The sequence below is a fragment of the Bos taurus genome, chromosome 9 (genome assembly GCF_002263795.3).
Source record: "Bos taurus isolate L1 Dominette 01449 registration number 42190680 breed Hereford chromosome 9, ARS-UCD2.0, whole genome shotgun sequence".
Classification (NCBI taxonomy): Eukaryota; Metazoa; Chordata; class Mammalia; order Artiodactyla; family Bovidae; genus Bos; species Bos taurus.
Genome location: NC_037336.1, coordinates 95,558,501 through 95,574,918, shown reverse-complemented (window position 1 = coordinate 95,574,918; position 16,418 = coordinate 95,558,501). Strand labels below are relative to the sequence as shown.

Genomic DNA, 16,418 nt, shown 5'->3' with positions numbered 1-16,418 from the left:
GCCGAGTGACCGTCCTGTCACAGCGTCACACATCCTTTACGCTGCTCTCTTACGTGGGAAGGAAATATTTGCCGAGTGCTTCCTCTGCGCCGAACGTTATGCCAAATACTTTGGATCGGGTTTTACTTTGATGAATTCTCCTGACCTTAGGTTTCTCTGTCTGTCTCCATTCTGACACAGGAGGAAACTGAGTCTTAGAGGTCAAATATCTGGTCCAAGTTTCATACTTGTTAATTCAACAAATATTTATTGCATGCTTACTGTATATTCATTCAACCAATATTTATTGTGTGCCTCCTGCAAGTCAGGGCTACTGTATACTAAATGCTAGAGATTAAATGATCATTCATTTTACTGGAAACTTCAGGAGCAGCAAGGCAGACAGACAAGTATGATTATACAGCTTGTTTATACAGCCTGACGAGAACCAAGTGCTGGGGGCACTGGCGGGTGGGGAGAGCTGGACGCAGAGCGCTTTCCCAGGACCATGAAATCGGGCTGATAACTAAAGGATGGGAAGCAGTCACGATGCACGATGGGAAGTGGGGAGAACCCCAGGTAGAGGGAATACCTGGGCAAAGACACAGGCAAGGGAGGAACCACAAGCCAGGAGGGCCTCAGAGCGGCAGGTGAGGGCAAGCGCGACATGAAACGAAGCTAAAGAAGCATCAGATGAAACAAAAATGCAAGGCTCTTTGGTCACAAAGGCTTTTGCTTTTCATTCCAGGAGAAAAGGAAGACATTCATGGGGCAACACAACAAGACTGTCTTCCGTGTACCTCTGGTGCTGAGTGGAGGACCAGACAGGCGTGGTATATGGAGGGGTGGTCTAGCAGGACAGTTGTGACAATATCCAGGTGAGTGGTCACAACAGCTTAGGTACTGGGGTGCTTAATGGGGAACAGTGGATGCGTGCAGGAAAAATCTGAAAGGTAAAGGCGATGGGATTGAGTGATAAACTGAATACAGAGGGGAAATAGAGAAGGGGATGGGAAGATGACTCCAAAGACTTCAGGTTTGCAAGAATGGACAGAGAGTGAGACAGAAAACCCAGATGAGCAGGTGTGTGTCTGGATCAGGAGTCTGATTCTGGATATGCTGAGTCTGAGAAGCTTTGGAGACCCGACGGGTGATAGTGTCAAGTGGATATGATTTTTCAGTTTGAGGCTCAGAGGAGAACAGGCTGGGGCCTGACCTACAAACCAGTGGCTCATCACCAAGAGACACTGAGACCACATGCATCAGGACTTCAGTGGTGGTCCAGTGGTTAGGGCCCTGTCTGCCATTGCAGGGGACACAGACTCGATGCCTGGTCCAGGAAGACCTCACATTTAGAGGGGCAACGAAGCCCATGCACCACGACTACTGAGCCTGTACTCGAGAGCCCTCGGGCCGTGCCTGCTGAAGCCCATGTGCCCCACAGCCTCTGCTCTGCAACAAGCCGCTGCTAGGGGAAGCCCACACACAGCAACTAGACAGGAGCCTCCCGCTCACCACAGCTAGAGAAAGCCTGAGTGCAGCGATGAAGACCCAGCGCAGCCAAAAAGAAACAAAAAATTTTAAATGCTTGTAAATATATATATATATACATTTTTAAAAGACCTGTGCATGGGTAAAATCCTTCAGCTGAAGCTGAAGCTTTTCTTCTTACCCTGTGTTTTCTCTCTCCAGGATTTTATCCACGCACATGTCTTTTTAAAATGTGTATATATATATATTTATAAGCATTTACATTTATTTATTTATTTATTTTTGGCTGCACTGGGTCTTCATCGCTGCACTCAGGCTTTCTCTAGCTGTGGTGAGCAAGAGGCTACTGTCTAGCTGGACTGGACTGAATGACTGATGTTGAAGCTGAAGCTCCAATACTTTGGCCACGTGATGCAAAGAACTAACTCATTGGAAAAGACCCTGATGCTGGGAAAGATTGAAGGTGGGAGAAGGGGACGACAGAGGATGAGATTGTTGGATGGCAGCACCAATGCGATGGACATGAGTTTGAGTAAGCTCCAAGAGTTGGTGATGGACAGGGAGGCCTGGTGTGCTGTAGTTCATGGGGTCACAAAGAGTCGGACATGACTGAGTAACTGAACTGAACTGAAGAAGAAAGTGACTTAGGACCATGCCTTAAGCAATTCCGATCTTTAATGTCGGGTCAAAGCGGATGAGCCTGTAAGGAAAACTTGGGCTGAAAGAATCAGATCACAGGTCAAGGAGAAGATGAAGAAAATCAAAGGCATCGAAGAGGCAAATGGCTTTATTCAGCAACCTGTTCTCACCAATCGCCTCCCCAAGGGCCATTCTGTTGATGGGAAGAGTGGATTAGAGTTACATAGCTCCACCCCAGCAGGCAGAGAGCAGAAACAGGGGCCCTGGGCTCTGAAGCCTTTTCAGAGAAATTCCTTCTCTTTTTTCAACAACTATTTCATGGGACCTGGGAACTGTTGCTGCTTTCTCCATAGGGTACCCTCCTCCTCTGAAGATGGTGACATCAAGCCACAGAAGCTGATGGTGACGCTGTACCCAACAAGGGTCCAGCCAGGAGCAGATGTGCCCGAGGAGCCCTGGCTTCCACGGGTCAGCCCGGCTCATCCTCTTTGACCTCATATCCATTAGAACGCTGCACTTCATCCCATATACTACTCAGGTTTCCCTGTTCATCCTTGTGTCTGGATTTTTAAAACGTGCTTGCTGAGCACATGTAACTCCTGCGTTCTCTGTTCTTATCAAAACCAGTCCTGAAAAGATTCAGAGACCACCACGAAGGTGATTTCCCACAGAGTTACTGCTGATGAAGAGACAGCTTCATTCATTAGGACCGATCAGGGTAGGCAGCGGGTCATGGACCTATTTACTTTGCGGGAGTTTCGTGTCATTTGGCCACCATTTGGTTACACACTGACTCAACCACGTGTGAAAGAAAAGAACCACCAGTGGAAATCAGCAAAGTGCCCTACATGTCACGCAGCTACCAGGACCCAAACGCCCTGCGGTGGGCCCAAAAGTGTGATCTTCCCTTTGGGTCTAGGCGGCATCTCGGTATTCACTTCACCTCGTTGTTCTGCAGCTAAGAGCTGGTGCTTGATTCATTAACTGATGAAGCACTCCCATGCTTTTCCCTTTTAGCCTCTAGGGTCTAACACGCTTCTTCTGCATATCACAGGGCTGTCGTGCACTGAAATATTCCATGATAAGCAGTTGGCAGGAGTTGGCACAACTTTCTATTGGGACCTGAATCCCAATAACACCTCAGCTGTATTATTTATGCTCGTGGCATGAGTGCTCGTGATTAGGGCCCTGGGGCTTGGTTTGGGATTAGATGGTGGGGGTATGTGGCGATGAGATGACCCCAGTTTCTGGGGAGCTTCGGAAGGCTTTCTATGCAAAGCTAACAGGAGCATGTGTTTCGGAAGCACGCCCTCTATGGGATGTTACAGGAACTGTGTCGGAGTTAAGTCCAGCGACATTTACCGGAATTCTCCGAAGGCTCCTCACGCTCCAGCCCAGGGGGCACGTCTAAAGTGGCTGGTCCTTTCATCCTGTATCCATCCTTCTGTTTCTCAGAAGCCCCGTGGCTCAGGGCACAGGGGTATATTTATGTTAAGTAACATCTGTTATGCAAGAGATCAAAAGCTAAGTAGCTTAAGATAAAGTATTCCATGATTATATTTTCCCTGTTTGCTCTCTTGCTTTTCAAAACTGCCATTCATAAAATCATACTCAGTTCATAAAAGGATTTTCTGGCTGTTTTGACTACAAGCTCTCCTCCTGCCATTGATTTATTTGCTTGCTATTAGGAACATTCTGGACTTCACAAAGCTGGCCCCAATGGCCCAAGCAACTCATAGATTGGGGGCCCAGCAAGTATAGCTACACCAAGACTCAGACCCCTTGATCTGCACCCTGGCTCTCCACGGCCCTTCCATCCTGCCTGGCACAACACCCAGGCATTCAGTCCTGTGCCCTTTATCCTGACTTTTGCACTGCAGTGCACACTTTATTTAAAAAAAAAAAAAATTAGCTTTCTGGTTGTGCTTGGGTTTTTTTTTTTTTTTTCCCTCATTTTAAGAGATCATACTGGGGACCTAAAGCAAGAACATTAAAAATTTCGAATCCGATGATCAACACCAGTATGGTGACATAATATGTCAAACTCCGGCTTATCCCACCATCCCCAGCCCTGAGACACACACACACACACACACACACACACACACACACACACACACACACACATTCCTTCCTCTTATATAACTCACTGACCCAAAAGGAATCATTTGCAAAAGAAGGGTGTCTATCCAAAGAAAACATTAACTCTTTTGTGTAAGAACTCATCTCAACAAATTTATCCTCAAATATGTCTTCGGCAGAGTCGAATGAACTCATCAACATCTCACAGACCAAGATCTTGGAGGCTCAAGATCCCTGGGCATTTTCTCCATCACATCCCGTTCCCACCTAAGGAATTCAGGAGCCCTGAGCAGACCTGGAAAGAGCCTGAGTCATGACCCCAGGGTTGATCATGACCCCGGAAGCACACAGTAGGAGCACTCTCATCACCCATGCTGCAGGAGCTCATCTGACAAGGGGCTCGGTGGACTCCTTGGCTACTTGCAGGATTACAGGGTAAGAGACCTAATGATACTTTGTATAGGAGGAGACCAAGGTCCAGGGAAAACGAAGCAGTAGCTCCAGGTCATACAAACCCATCTGGGACTAAGGTTCAGGATTTCTGACTTCCATCCAGTGCTCCTCATACTGCCCTACAAGGCTTCCCTTACTGCCTCTGATCCATCCTTTTAAAAGAAAATAGCTGCATTCATCCATCCAGGTCATCCATGCATCTCTCCATCTAGCTATCTGACCGATCCACCCACCCTGGCACCCTTCCATCATTCACTTCTCCAATCCATTCATTTATTTATCCACCCATCCATCCGTCCTTGCATCCAGCCATCATCCATTTCTCCAATCCATCCATCCATCGTTGCATCCACCCGTCATCCATTTATCCAATCTATTCATTTATCCATCCACCCACTTTTCATCCATCTACCCATCCATCCATCCACCCACCTTCCATCCATCCACTCATCCAGCATCCATTCATCCCTTATTGTCTGTATTTCCCACCTGCAGATTGACAGGAACTCTGAGCACTTGCCTTGGACTCACCTGTTATCGTATCCCCTGGGGCGGCTTTGTCCCAGTCCACAATGACAAATGAGTGGCAGCCTTCCACCGCGACCACGGTGATGTTGCGGGGGACGTGCTGAGGAGGCGTGTCACTCTTCTTCAGGTCATTTGGAATGATTTCATCCAGGCTGTCCACTTGGAAGTGATCCAGAGCGTCAGTCAGAGAGCACGGGGCGGACGGGTCTTTATTTAGGTACGTCACGTAAGGAGCTGGAAAAGAACAAAGATACCCAGTCGCGTTGCTTAAGGCTTTCTCTGAGGGCAGAAACATGATGTCTGCTCCATGGAGTAGACCCAACATTCAGTCTCTTTCTGCTAAACATCCAGGGTCATCAGCCCTGAGGCCAAACGCAAGCACACATCCCTACCTCTCCTGATTGGATCCACATATTTATTATAGCTTTCAATCTGGTGGTTTCAAAAGATCCCATTGCCCCATCAACATCAATGCTCTCATAGTGGTTTTGAAACGGCTCCAAACGACAATTTAATGTCTAATAGAATTCTGCGGCATTGTGCCATTCCTGTGCCCTTAAACTTGGAAAGGTGCGATTGAATCCAACTTGGAGTTCTCTCAACACATTTCATTCCCTAGACTGTCTTGGGACCAGGGGAAAAAAAAAACCATACACCAGCCAAGATGTACAACCTTAGCCTCAGTCCAGGCTGGCCTCCCCTGGGACATCAGGGACTCACATAACCCCTTGCACCCATGTCTGCACAGGCTAGGCCTGAACAGCCGTCTACAACATTACCACTCAGGACGAAAATAGCAACTCACATTTATGATAGCTTCAAGCTTTTCCTACACTCGTGATCTCAGCAGATACAAGGGCCCCAGGATTAAGGCAGGATAAGAACTGATAACCCACACTCCAGTTGAACCTACCAGTGCTGAGAAAGAGCCCACAAGACTTCTTATTACATACGCGCTAGAATAGCCAAGGAATTGGATTTGGGCTTTATACATTCAAGACCCCCAAGTGCTCCCAAGTAACAGTTTCTAGAACTTTCTAAACATCCCACTGCATCTCCTCATATAGCTTCTCATTCCCAGGGGCTGTTAGAACTGAAAGCAATTTTTAAGCTCCTCTGTTTTCCAATAATCCATACAAAATTAGGCGTTTTGAGCTTGTGCATGGATCTGATCAGGAAGTTTGGGGGAGCTGTCTACTGTGCTTTATAAAGTTATAGGCATATGAAAACAGCCAGACAATAGTAAGCCTTTTGGCCTTTGAAAAGGTCTTCGGAGCAGCTAATAATAGCGCTGAAAGCGTTTCAATTTCTGTCATGGAACCACAGAGAGAAAAGTCAGAACATTCAGTGAATTCAGCCAGGCTGCGGCATGCCATGGACCAGCATTACCACTGGCCTCAGGAATCCTCCTCCCAATTAAGATTCTTGTTCTTCAAGTGTGAGTAGTTCAGACACTCAATACTACATCTTGGCTGACAAGAGCTGTTCTTCGCTGATGGCAGAACATTTGTTTTGGAAACAGAAAAGTGTGATATTAGTTTAAGCTGTTGCCTGTCTCCACTCAGTAACAAATGATTTTTTTCCACTTAGTGATATGTTAATCTGTCTTATTAGCAAAGTTCATTAAGGGCATGGGAAAAGAAGGCTCCCAAAGGGAATGAAACACAGTTTAATGGCATAAAATTTCTTCCTGAAACTGTTTTAATAACTGAGAAAGAGGAATACGGTCAATTTCTAGATCGCAAGTGCTTGAGGCTAATGAAAACTATAGGAAACAACCTCAAGGAAAACAGCTTCAGCTCTTTGAAACTGTAAGACATACTAGTAGCTCAACTCATCAAATTGCTCATCTTTTAGGGAGGAGTTAACAAACAACACTCAGGGGCTTCCCTGGCGGTCCAGTGGCTAGACGCCCCACTCCCAAAGCAGGGGACCTGGGTTTGATACCTGGTTGGGGTACTAGATCCCACATGCCACAACTAAGACCCAGAGCAGCCTAAATAAATAAGTAAAACAAACAAACAAAAAACCAATGTGCAGGCAAGGCCTAATAAAAGTCTCATCTCAGAAAAGTTGGCTATAACAAAAGTCTTATAGTCCCTGGACTTGATGACTATTAAGTAGTTCTTACTCCTCATCTGCACAACACAGCCTCTCTAAACTCTGCTCCATCGGACACCACATGTTCTCCTGCGCGCCTGCTCCCCTGACTTCTGCAGAGAGCAAGTTCATGTTTAGAAAGCATCCCAACAGGACTGACGCACTGACTCGCCCAAGTGGAAAGTCACCCTGGGAAAAACCTCTGCTCCAAACGAGCTGCCACGGCCAAGCCAAGAGATTCGTTCTGCTCTTCTTCAAAGGATGAGAGCTAAAAACTCATGTTTCTCTGATTAAGGAACTTCTACTTACCAACAAAACGTTTCTTCCCAGCCAGATCGAATTCTTCTTCGGGGTAGGAACTGATGGAGCCTTCAGGCGGGATGACGGCAGGCGTGGTGGTGGTGGTGGTGGTGGTGGTGGTGGTGGAGGACTGGGTGGTAGGTGGCGGCCCCGAGGTCTCAACTTCATAATCTGAAATGATATGATGGTTTTGTAACTGGGCACATCCAGAAAAGGGGCACCTTAAGATTGAACGCAACACTAAAGTGTAAAGGCACACAAACAGACTCTAGAATTGGAGAAGGAAATGGCAACCCACTCCAGTGTTCTTGCCTGGAGAATTCCGTGCACAGAGGAGCCTGGTGGGCTGCTGTCCATGGGGTTACAAAGAGTCAGACACGACTGAAGCGACTTAGCGCAGCAGCAGACTCTAGAATAAACGCTATACCTGAACAGAATTTGTTGCTAACAAAACAATATCCCCCCACTGACCATTTTTCAGTCCTTAGGGAAAAGCAGCTGCAGATAGAAGAAAGGAAGGGAAAAAATGAAAAAGAAACACACATGACAAGAAAAATGAGATTTTTGGAATCAAAGCTGGATAGAACCTTAGAACTTACCCAGGTTAGCACGCTCCTGTTACTGGCCCCTGACCATTCTCTGCCTAAGTAATTTTCCCTTTTAAAGCCAGAAAAGTATCACACGAGAAAAGAAACCTGATTTTTTAAAAAATTTGTCACCTGCGTAGGGGTTATTTTCTGAGGGGGAGGTGGGACTAATCCTATTGAGAGAACTAATCCATTGACAAAAAAAAGAGAATTCTGCTCCCTTTTCAACAGCTCCAAATCACAGGGTTTTATTTCCAAAGGTGCTAAGAAAACTTCCTTTGCTTTCTCACATCTGCTATTTCTCTTTCAGGTCCGTTTTGTTTTGTTTTGAAAACTGGGGATTAAACAACTACACTGAAGCTCCTGACTGCATCAGAGGTGATGTTATTCCCACATTCGTGACTGAAGAGCCTTGAATCCACAACCAGCCAGCGGGCAGACTGAGCACATTAGTGAGGACTGACACCCCAGGTGCCAAAGGCCAGCACTGGGAAGGGGACAAGCTTTCTACGAAAATTTCCTTCAATTTCGGGGGCAATTTACAAAACACAAGAACAACCGCAGGGAGGTAAATATAATCACAGCAGTAATTACTATGAATGGAGTGACCAGACACCATGCAAAGCAAACCTCTTCTTCATCTTAGAAACTTCACTTTCACTTGAAAACATTCTGATTTTTTAAAAAATCAGCACATCTACCGCATTGCTTTTTGAATGTAATTAGAAAAGGAAAGGAAAGAGTGAGAGTGAGAAGAGCCAAGAGGGGAAGCTGGAACTCGGTTAAACTAAGTCGTTTTTATTAACGTGTATGGGTGGTGCGGGGGTGTTCAGACTGAAGTAACTCCAGAATTTCCAAAAGAAGGAGGACAAGGTTTGAGATGGGAAAGGGGGGCTCAGGGGTCTTGTCTGGAGGCTGCTTCTGTGTATCAAGCACACAGTTTTCCTCTGGATCAAATTTTTATGGGGCGAGGGGAGGTAACTTGGAAGGGGAGTACCACCACCCTTCTCTAAGTGTTGCCCTCCAGCCCTAAGTTCTGAGGGAAACAGGAATTGAGACTATCTACTTAGCCCACTTCAGCCTTCCCAGGTGGCTCAGTAGTAATGAATCTGCCTGCCAAGCCAGAAGTCACAGGAGACACGGGTTCAATCCCTGGGTGGAGAAGATCCCTGGGTGGAGAAGATCCCCGGGAGAAAGGAATGGCTACCCACTCCAGTATTCTTGCCTGGAGAATTCCATGGACAGAGGAGCCTGGTGGGCTAACAATCCATGGGGTCTCAAAGAGCCAGACATGACTGAGCGACTGTGCACGCACTTAGTAACGAACATCAGATTCTCTAATCAGAAAATACCCCCAATCATGTGCTTGGAATCAATCGTACCTTCATCATAGATGACGTACGCCTCTTCCGTGGGCACTGCCGTGTCGGTCTCCAGCCCTGAGAACTCATCTAGGAAGGAGAAGGCAAGGGCAGTCAGCAAATGCCCCGGGCTCTCTTCTCAGAATGGCGCCAAGGGCACGGGAATCCAGCCCCGTGCTGCTGGCTTCCGGGGGGATAAGCCTCCCCTGCCACGGCCGCCTCGGCTTCCTCAGGAGGAAGAGCCTCAGAACGTGGAGGGCTCCATACGAACGGAGAGTTTCTCTCCTTTGCGCTCAGGGGGGTGCACTGGAAAAGACACCTCCCCAGCGCTCCCGACCCTCCAGCAGAGGGCGCTCTTCCCGACTTGTGAGGGGAGGAAGGCGGAGGGGGAAGGAGGGGAGAGGGGGATGGAGAGGGGGAAGGGGGCAGGCGTGAGAACAGACATTCTCGGAGGACAGGGAACCCCTTTGTTCATGGCCTTTGGTGGCTCAGACAGTAGAGAATCTGCCAGGAAGGCGGGAGACCCAGGTTCGATCCCAGGGTCGGAAAGAACTCCTGGAGAAGGGAATGGCTACCCACTCCAGTATTCTCGCCTGCTGGTGCTGCTGCTGCCGCTAAGACGCTTCAGTCGTGTCTGACTCTGTGCAACCCCATAGACGGCAGCCCACCAGGTTCCCCCGTCCCTGGGATTCTCCAGGAAAGAACACTGGAGTGGGTTGCCATTTCCTTCTCCAATGCAGGAAAGTGAAAAGTGAAAGTGAAGTCGCTCAGTCGTGTCCGACTCTTAGCGACCCCATGGACTGCAGCCTCAGTCCATGGGATTTTCCAGGCAAGAGTACTGGAGTGGGGTGCCACTGCCTTCTCCATTTTCTCGCCTGCAGAACTCCATGGACAGAGGAGCCTGAAGAGCTGCAAATCCATGGGGTGGCAAAGAGTCAGACACAACTGAGCCAGTCACACTTTGATTTTTCACTCATTCCCTCCATCCCCTGGTCTTGCCGCTCACATGATCCAGGTGCCCTCCTGCCTCTCTGTTCTATTCCGGCTTCACTGCTCCCTCTAAGCTTCCATCCCCTCTCAGTGACTCGGGAGATAAATCTGTAATGATTAGAACTTCTTAACTTGCCTATGAAGTTTGGAAATAATATCCTAATGATTACAAACATCTCTTTACAAACAAGTTGTATTTTACTTATAAAGCCACTAGATCTGCTATGACTACAAAATTATCCTATACATGCAATCCGTAGACTTTTATATGTGATTTTTTTTAATCTACCAGGAAGCCCTAATTATAAGAACCATTGTTCAAATGACTATTATTAATGGCTTCCCAGGTGGCTCAATGGGAAGCCCCGGTGGTTCAGCAGTAAAGACTCCACCTGCAGTTCAGGGGACGCAGGAGATGTGGATTTGATCCCTGAGTCAGGAAGATCTCCGGAAGGAAGAAATGGCATCTCACTCCAGTATTCTTGCCTAAGAAGCCACATAGAAAGAGGAGCCTGGAGGGTTACAGTCCATGAAGTGAAGTGAAAGTTGCTCAGTCGTGTCCGACTCTTTGCCACCCCATGGACTATACAGTCCATGGAATTCTCCAGGCCAGAATATTGGAGTGGGTAGCCATTCCCTTCTCCAGGGGATCTTCCCGACCCAGGGATTGAACCCAGGTCTCCCGCATAGCAGGCAGAGTCTTTACCAGCTGAACCATCAGGGAAGCCCAAGAATACTGGAGTGGTTAGCCTATCCCTAGGAGAAGGCAATGGCACCCCACTCCAGTACTCTTGCCTGGCAAATCCCATGGACAGAGGAGCCTGGTAGGCTGCAGTCCATGGGGTCGCTAAGAGTCGGACACAACTGAGCGACTTCACTTTCACTTTTCACTTTCATGCATTGGAGAAGGAGATGGCAACCCACTCCAGTGTTCTTGCCTGGAGAATCCCAGGGACGGTGGAGCCTAATGGGCTGCCGTCTATGGGGTTGCACAGAGTCAGATACAACTGAAGCGACTTAGCAGCAGTAGCCTATCCCTTCTCCAGCAGATCTTCCTGACCCAGGAATCGAACCTGGATCCCCTGCACTGCAGGTGGATTCTTTACCAGCTGAGCTACTAGGGAAGATCTTACAGTCCATAGGGGTCGCAAAAGAGTCGAACACGACTTAGTGACTAAAAACAACAAAACTGATAAGAGCATGGATGAAAACTTGGTTCAAAAAAGTGAGTGATTGAAGCAAAAACAATTTTTTGCCTCCACAAGCTGAGTACTGCTTTCAGCAGAAGCTGTTTTGGGAAGATGGGAGGAAATCCATACATGACTTCTCTGGGGGAGGAAGACAGATGCAGCTAAAAAAGAAGATCCTTTTTCTGCAGTTGGTGAAATATTGAGGCAAAAGATTTCCTAACTCAAAAAAAAAAAAAGTTCAGAAGAATTCCTTCACTTCCTTTGACCTGAAGCCATAGCAAATTATACAGAACTCTCAATCCAAGGCACACTTAAGAGGCAGAGAGGGTGAGTGAGGAGACAGGAAGCAGGAAGTGGGGTGCATCACATGCCTTTAGGGCATCGGGCACTGTTGGGTATATATTGAGTCAATCCTCACGTAAATCTCCAGATACGTGGGGTTGATTACACCCACTTCTCAGCCAAGGACACCAAGGATTTATAACATGCCTGGAGTCTCACAGCTGGTAAAGGACAAAGAGCTAAAACAGAACTGAACTGCAAGGCCTTGGCTCCAAAGACTTTATGCTTCATCAAACTGCCTCCACTGTTTAAAAGTTGGACGAACCAGTCTTTTTGCTTGTAAACCTTTGGGCGCTTCACTAGAATCATCATTCTGCAGCATAATGAAGGGGGAATTGAACTAGAAAAGTATATAAACCTCCTTCACTAAAAAATTACAAGCACCAATTTTGAATTTTGTTTATGGTTAGGAAATAACTGATCATTCCCCTGAAATAGTCCAATAGAATCCTTCTATTAGGCTTTTTTGAGCCTACTTCAAATAACTTCATGAATGTGGTGCTGCCAGAACAACTCCACCAGCGGAGGACAGTGGCGACCTCGCCTCGCCTGTCCAGCCGCTCTGGGATCGTAGTGAAAAGCCCTGTAGACACCGGAGGCCCATGAGATGCATCCCACCTGCCTCACCATGGAGGTGGTGACACTGGATGTGTTCTTACGTGGCCAGCAAATGTCATCAAAGAGAGGTTGTAAGAGATCCACCCTTCAGGATGTGCATTTTGAGAAAAATGACTAGACAAGATTTTTTTTTCAGTTCATTCCAATGTCAATATGCCTGAATCCAAGAGGAATTACTTCTGGGCTGGTTTAAATCAGAGTTTTCAAGTTCACACCACCTAACATTTGGGGTTATCTTGCTGTTGTTTTCCATGACACCATTTTCTTTCCTTTATTAACTTTCAGGAACGTAGTCCTCTTGTGGCTTATTATCAGCTCAGAGTCATTTCATTTCATTATTATTTTTGGTTAGGTCAGAATGAATAAATGGTACAATTGCTGCAGCCCAGAGTGAATGAGAAAGAGGCGAGTCTAGGGTCTCCTCCATGGATTCCTGATACTAAGTACAGTTCCTTAAGGAGCTGAAGCACTCTCGTCCAGCACCAGACCACAGAAACCACCCCATTCACCTGTGAACTTGGATCACTTCTTGAGACGAGTGACAGTTAAGTCTTCTGGCAAAAGTAAACACCCTACTGAGTGATTTAGTGCTCCTTTTTTTTGTTTTAAAACCAAATAAAGTCAGAGATAATTTTTCTAAAATAGCACCATCTTGATTCCAAGTCAAAGAAACTTCCAGCTGTAATGAAACAGATTTACTTTTTTTTTTTTGAAAAGCTGACCCTCAGAATTTGCCCCACCTGAATGCCAATTTGGAGTATCTGGAGCCACATATAACTGGATGTTTTTAAGCCAACCCAAAATCCATGTCAGAAGCTTCCACCTCTTCACATAAAAGTAGCAGCCGGCCACCAACCACGTGCTACAGTTTATATATGTATGTTTTTTCAGTGGTTTTATCCAAACGGTTGTGAAATTTAGAAAAGAAAGTGCAAAGTGTTTGGGTCTTAGTTCCAGAGATACATTAAAAAAAAAAAAAACTGTTAAAGTAGATTCTCATTAAAACTTTGGAGAGAAGGTAAATTACAGTCATTTGAAACCCAAGGATATTTGCAAATTATTTCATTGGTCCAGCTCAAGTGAACTTTCAATTATTCTCTTTGTATTTTCTGTCTTTGCGAGTGAGCTGTGGCAGGAGAGAACTGTTTTCCGTAATGACTGATGTTCTTCTAAAGATGCCCCCAGGTCATGTTACAAATTGTTGAAGATGTTCAGCTGGCTCATAACATTTCCAAACACACACGATACCATCAGATCCGCTGTCAAAATGGAACCTGAAAAACAAGCATCACTGGTAAAAAGACTTCTCAAAAGACTCTAACTTCTCCGTTAGAAAACGGAGCATGCCTATGGCTTAGTGTATGGTATAGATACCCAAAGATACATAATTGGGTACCACAAGCAATCTGAGATGAAGCAGAGGATGCTGTCTCTACTGCAAGGAGTTTATGACTTAATAGAGAAGTCATAGCAAGCAAAAAATTGTGCATGTGTGTGTGTATGTAAAGAGAGAAAGGGTGTCAATACACTAGAAACAAACATATAATATGCATCTATGCATACAGGAATATGTATAACTATGATGTCTAGAAAAAGATGCTTAAATTACTGAATAATTTAATGACACAAGGTTATTCCCAGAACACTGTTAAAGCAGCGTTTTCAAGGAAAAGAGGGTACTGACATAACCAGGAGAGTAAAGACTAAGATATTTGAAAAGATGACTTTTAAAACTGGAGGGCTAGAAACCTAAAAGCTCATCGACAGAGGAATAGATAAAAAAGATATGGTATATATATATATATATATATATATATATATATATATATATATATAAGAATATTACTCAGGCATTTAAAAAAATGAAATCCTGCAGTTTGCAGCAACATCAATAGACCTGGAGAGTGTCATACCCAGTGAAGTCAGTCAGACAGAGAAGGAGAAACCCTGTATGACATCCCTTATATGTGGGATCTAAAAAGAAATGATACAGATGAACTTACAAATGATTCAAAGGAAAATGAACTCATGGCTGCCAGGGGTGGTAGGCTGGGAAGGGAAGGGATAGTCAGGGAGTTTGGGATGGTTATGTACACACTGCTATAGTTATTAATACAATGGATAACCAGCAAGGACTTATTGTACAGCACATGGGACTCTGCTCAATGTTATGTGCCAGCCTGCATGGGAGGGGGTTTTGGGGGAATATGGACACATGTACATGTATGGCTGAGTCCCTTCGCTGATTGCCTGAAATTACCACAACATTGTTAACTGGCTATATTCCAATATAAAATAAAAGTTAAAAAAAATTTGGAGGGCTAAAAACAAAATGTTAGGATTTTGCCAACAGAAGGTAATGACAAATGGTTGGCTAGCTGGGGGCTGAGGAGGGGAGTCTCAGAAGGGCAGGTATTCTCACAGTGATCACAGCAGAGGGTCTAAGTCAGCATTCTTGTAACAATTTCAGGTGAGTAGGCTGCAAAGTGCCATGGCCAAAATGCACTTGGTAAAAAGCACATGTGTGTACACATGGAACCCCAGCACCTGTGAGTGTACATTGTAGACCGAAGCACAGTGTCCCTCGATGTACACAGGTAATTGGCCCAGAGGCCCCTGTGAATTGGCTCAGAAGCCCCTGTGAATACCAAAATCCATGGATGCTCAAGTCCCTCCTATAAAATAGTGTAGTACAAGGAATCCAAGCTGTGATGGCTAGAATGAAAAAAACAGATAATAACAAGTGCTGGTGAAGATGGAGAGGAACCGGATGCCTCATACGTTTCCAGCGGGGAATGAAAATAGTGCAGCTGCTATGGACAACAGTTTGGTGCTTCCTCAAAAAGTTAAACATAAAGCAAATATCGTATATTAGCACATACATATGAAATCTAGAAAAATGGTATTGATGAACCCACGTGCAGGACAGGAGCAGAGACACAGACATAGAGAACAGACTTACGGACACAGCAAGGGAAGGAGTGGGTGGGATGAATTGAGAGAGTAGCCTGGAAACTCATTCATTATCTTATGTAAAACAGATAGCTAGTGGGAAGCTGCTGCATTATACAGGGAGCTCCACTTGGGATTCTGTGATAACCCAGTGAGGCAGGATGGGGTGGGAGGTGGGGCGGAGGGCTCAAAAGGGAGAGGACATAAGTATGATTCACACTGTTGTGTGGCAGAAACCAATACAACATTGTAAAGCAATTATCCTCCCATTAAAATTTTTAAAAAGTAGTAGGGAAAAAATTTAAACAAAGAGTTACCAACCAACAAAACAACTCTACAGAAGAGAATTAAAAACAGATATTCAAAAGAAAAAAATATGTACACAAATGTTCACAGCAGCATTATTCATAATAGACAAAAGGCAGAAACAACCCAAATGTCCATCAACTGATAAATGGATAAAATGTGGTCTTTCTACACAATGGAGTATTAGTCAGCAATAAAAAGAAAGAAGTACAGATAACTTGAAAACAAATTATGCCAAGTGAAAGAAGCCAGACACAAAACGACACATTTCACATGGGATTCCATTTACACAAAATGTCCAGAACAGACAGATCGAGAGATAGAAAGGAGACAAGCAGCTCCTGGAGCTGGGAGGGGCAGGGATGGGGAGTGACTACTAATGCGTGTAAGGTTTGTTCGGGGGGGGATGAAAATATTCTGGGACTTGATAACGGTGACAGTCACACAACTCTACGAATATGCTAAAGTCTTTAAAACTTTAAAAGGGTGAACTTTATGGC

General features: G+C 45.6%; 1 protein-coding gene across 2 annotated transcripts in view; it reads right to left on the bottom strand.

Annotated features, from left to right (window-relative positions):
• FNDC1 (fibronectin type III domain containing 1) overlaps positions 1–16,418 on the bottom strand; it is a 111,520-nt gene that overhangs the window by 16,441 nt on the left and 78,661 nt on the right. For both annotated transcript variants that reach the window (XM_024997129.2, XM_024997130.2), the window contains 3 exons: positions 9,542–9,610; positions 7,582–7,743; positions 5,176–5,406 (listed from right to left, as the gene is read on the bottom strand). In XM_024997129.2, the coding sequence (XP_024852897.1) occupies positions 5,176–5,406; positions 7,582–7,743; positions 9,542–9,610 (462 nt within the window). The remainder of the gene's footprint in view (positions 1–5,175; positions 5,407–7,581; positions 7,744–9,541; positions 9,611–16,418) is intronic.